Source organism: Apaloderma vittatum, unplaced genomic scaffold (genome assembly GCF_000703405.1).
Source record: "Apaloderma vittatum isolate BGI_N311 unplaced genomic scaffold, ASM70340v1 scaffold1223, whole genome shotgun sequence".
NCBI lineage: Eukaryota > Metazoa > Chordata > Aves > Trogoniformes > Trogonidae > Apaloderma > Apaloderma vittatum.
In genome coordinates this window covers 24,358-28,259 of record NW_009706184.1, presented here as the reverse complement: position 1 = coordinate 28,259, position 3,902 = coordinate 24,358, and the positions used below count along the sequence as shown (strand labels likewise).

The following is a 3,902-nucleotide window of genomic DNA, read 5'->3' as shown; positions in this document are numbered from 1 at the left end:
TGTCCTGGATTTCATATCAAAACATGTGGAAGAAAAAAATTTATTGGGAGAGGTCAACATGGATTCACTAAGGGGAAATCATACTTGACTAATCTGATAGCCTTCTATAATGCCATAACTGGCTGGTTAGATGATGGGAAAGCAGTAGATGTCATCTACCTTGACTTCAAAAGGTAGATGTCATCTACCTTTGACACTGTCTCCTGTAACATGCTAGGAACTAGGAAACTCAGGAAGTGTGGTTAGATGTGGCTGAGAAAGATGAGATTGTTCAGCCTGGAGAAGTTTATGGCAAGACCTTTGTGGCCTTTGGAAACTTGAAAGAGGCTTCTAAGAAAGACACTACTAGGACCAGCAGCAATAGGAAAAAGGATGATGATTTAAAACTAAAACAGGATAGATTCAAACTAGATATAAGGAAGAAATTTTTTATGTGAAGGGTGGTGAAACAGTGGAACAGGTTGCCCAGAGAGGTGGTAGAAGCTCCATCCCTGGAAACATTTAAGGTTGGGTTGGAAGGAACTCAGCAACCTGATCTAGCTGAAGATGCCTCTGCTCATTGCAGAAGGGTTGTACTAAAATTAATTCAGAAATTGCAGTTGATAGCGTGGAAAAACCTTACAGAATTAGTCTTGTATTATTGCACCATTAATTTTCAGGTGTTCTCTGAAGGCACTGAACAGGATTCTTATTGTGTCCTCTTTAGCCACCCCTGGAGTGTGATCCATCCCACTCTACTCTAGTGCTGGGCCTCAGCTATCTAAAAGCAGGCATAGATATTGGGGTCTGTGTCTGGTCTTTTACCTTTTATGGTCAATGGAGAGAAACAGGCAATTCTAGGTCATGATTCATCTTGTCCAAATATAGCAAACAGGAATAATTAGGTGAATCACACTCTGAAACTGCTTATTTCTCTCAGTTATAATGGGCATTTATACAGGGAGGACAAGGTGAATAGCTTAGATGCATATACGTACCCTGTCAATGTCTCCAGGGAGGTGAGATGAACCTCCTACAGGTCTAAGACAGGTGTGATGAATTGCCCTCTTGAGGGTCTTACACCTCTTTATTGCTTAGGAAACAAGTCAAAGGGAAGCACCTAGTTTAGGCTAGACGCTTAACTTCTAAGTTACTAAAATTAAATTAAATTACTCCAACCCCGAATCTGTATATGCCACTAGTTTCTTCCGGAACAGCTGGCCATTCTCCAAAATAGGTATCAAGGAAGCAAATGCACAAACTTTCTGAGAAATTTGACATTAAGTATTTTAGTATTTTATTTAACGCTTTTTATTTTAAAAGTTTTCTCTTTTGATGATCGATTTGTAACTCCAAAACACAGAACAGATTTATTCTCACTTGGCATTGCCAAGATTAACCTGAGTATTTCGATGACAGAGAGGTTGTGCCTGACTGGTCAAGAGCAGGTTTGGACCCTTTCCCCAAAACTCTTCTACTTCAAGTTCTTGTTCATCCGAAACTTGAGGATCGAGAGGATTGCCTGCTGAAAGTTGTCTCCTGACACTACATAGAGCAGCAAATTTCCAAAAGTATTTAATGCTGCTAAAGGTTTAACTATAATCAACATTAAATTGACCATGTTCTTGAAGCAGCAGCTAACCATCGGTCGTCCTCGGAGCTCCAGCCGAATCCCTCGAAAGACGTGGAAGGGGAGGAAGCACACATAAAAGACCACCAGGAGGACCACAGCGAGTCTGCGAGCCTTTTGTTTGTAGCAGGCCTGTGTGTGAGGCCCAGTAGCCAAGGAGTAAATAATGAGCATATAGCACAGAGTCACTGTCAGCAAAGGCAAGAAGAAGACGAATGTTGTCAGCACCCAGTTATACAATCGACTAGTGCCAAGGTCCTCAGCAGAAGACAAGTCTGGGCAGATCGTCCTGTTCTGCATATGCCTCGTGGCAATTAAGATGCCCAGGGGACTGATGACCACCAGAGAGAGCATCCAAACGACTACACAAGTCACCACAGCCCATCTCCGGTTTTGAACAAAAAGGCATTTAAGTGGGTGGACAATTACTAAAAAGCGGAACATGCTGAAACAGCTAAGGAAGATAATACCGCTGTACATGTTGAAGTAGAAACAAAAGTAAATAAACTTGCACATGAAATCTCCAAAAATCCAGTTATTTCCGTTAACAGAGTAGTGTATAAAGAAAGGAAGTGTTGATACATATAACAGGTCAGTGACAGCCAGGTTTAACATAATGATGGTGCTGCTTTTCCAGGGCCTCATCTTGACAAAGTAAACAAAAATTGCCACGATGTTTCCTGGGAAGCACACCAGGAAGATTAGGCCATAAAGGACGGAGAGATACAATTTCACCTGTAAGAAACCTTCATCCTTGCAGATTGTCAGTGGGTCTGCTTGGCCTGGCAGGGCAGTAAAATTGCCGGTGCATTCAGATGCCATGTTTGCAGAAATCTTCTTAAAGCTTTTAAAAAAATCAGATATTTAGTTTTAATTAATTTGGGGGGACAAAAGCATTCAGTGAAATCTTTTTGTCACTGGAGCAAATGTTGCATGTTTGATGAGGCATTGAGGAACAGGGATTTGCTAACATACCCAGATCTGACCTAGATAACCCCACTCAAATATTTAATTTCACTGTTGCCTCTCCTTTATGTTTAATTTTGATAATTAATTTTACTCTTGCTTTATTTAACCTCCTGCTTTGAAGAAGATAATTACTGCTTATCTGCAAACCTTCAGGAGTAGGAAGCACACATTTAGTGAGCTACATAGAGTTTGGGTTTAGATTTTGCAAAATTGTGAATTAGTCCTAGCCTTTCAGAAAGCAGAACCATACCTTATGTTCTTTAATCTGAGTTAATCAGTATTTTCTGCTCACAAAAGCAGAGATGCTGTTCTGTTTTCATGAAAATCAGAAGATGTTATCTGTTCAGATACAGATCTCAGGACCTGATGCTCCCATAACCTGACAATCACAGGTCATTGCCTGAATATGATCTTATTCTCTTGAAGTCATAAGAGTATAAAACTTATAAAAATACATTAAAAAAAATCAAGCTTCATAGTGGCATAAAACTTATTTAAATAATTGAAGACTGTTTCTCAAAGTGCAGAGGGAAGGTAGAAAGCACAGATATTGAGTAAAGGCCCTAATTTTACTTCCCATTTTTTGTGAATTGGAGTTAGATAGACTTGTCTCTGAAATGGTTTCTCATCTGCCATAGCCATTTTAGATCTCTCCACAGTGAGTTCAAGATACAACCTTTCTTAGTAGCATTTTAACCTGAAAGAATGATAAGTAAGGATTAAAATAATCTCATCTAAGTGGATATCAGAAAGTTAGATGCTTAAAGTGGAGTCAGTTCTCCTAAGCTCCTCTTTATCAAGGGAGAAATGTAGGTTCCTCCAGGACATATCTACCTTTAAATGAGGATTCTAAGATAAATGATTTACTCTTTTGGCATACCTATTTCTTCTCACTGTTGAAGGCAGCCCAAGGTGCTTGTTCAGACCTGGATGTCTAACCTTCAGATGTTTCAAGTGAGGCAAGAAATATGCCGTTGTGTGTCCTTAGCATCTCATGTGCACACTACTCCTCCAGATCCTAACCTAGTCAATCTGAGAAAATATTTTTATGGAATTTCATAGAGTGCTAGACAGGGTACTATCAAGCCTGTATCCCTCTCTCTTGCTCCAGAACACAGTCTTTAAACTAAATCAGTGTTACATTGAACATCCAGGATAAACTCAACACATTAAAAAAAAAAAAAAAAGATAGAATTTTACTTTATCAAAATCTTGAAAATCCTAGGTATAGAATTATTGTTTGAAATTATTCAAGTAACAGCATTTAGCATGCTACCTGGATAGATGTTTCTGCATTATCTCAACAACTGGCAGAACATGACAA

The 3,902-nt window shown here is 39.3% G+C and overlaps 1 protein-coding gene across 1 annotated transcript; it reads right to left on the bottom strand.

The window, feature by feature from the left end:
• Nucleotides 1–1,453: 1,453 nt before the first annotated feature.
• On the bottom strand, nt 1,454–2,431 carry OXGR1 (oxoglutarate (alpha-ketoglutarate) receptor 1). Its single transcript, XM_009865669.1, has one exon. The coding sequence runs from the start codon at nt 2,429–2,431 to the stop codon at nt 1,454–1,456; it is 978 nt and encodes a 325-aa protein (XP_009863971.1).
• Nucleotides 2,432–3,902: the final 1,471 nt, after the last annotated feature.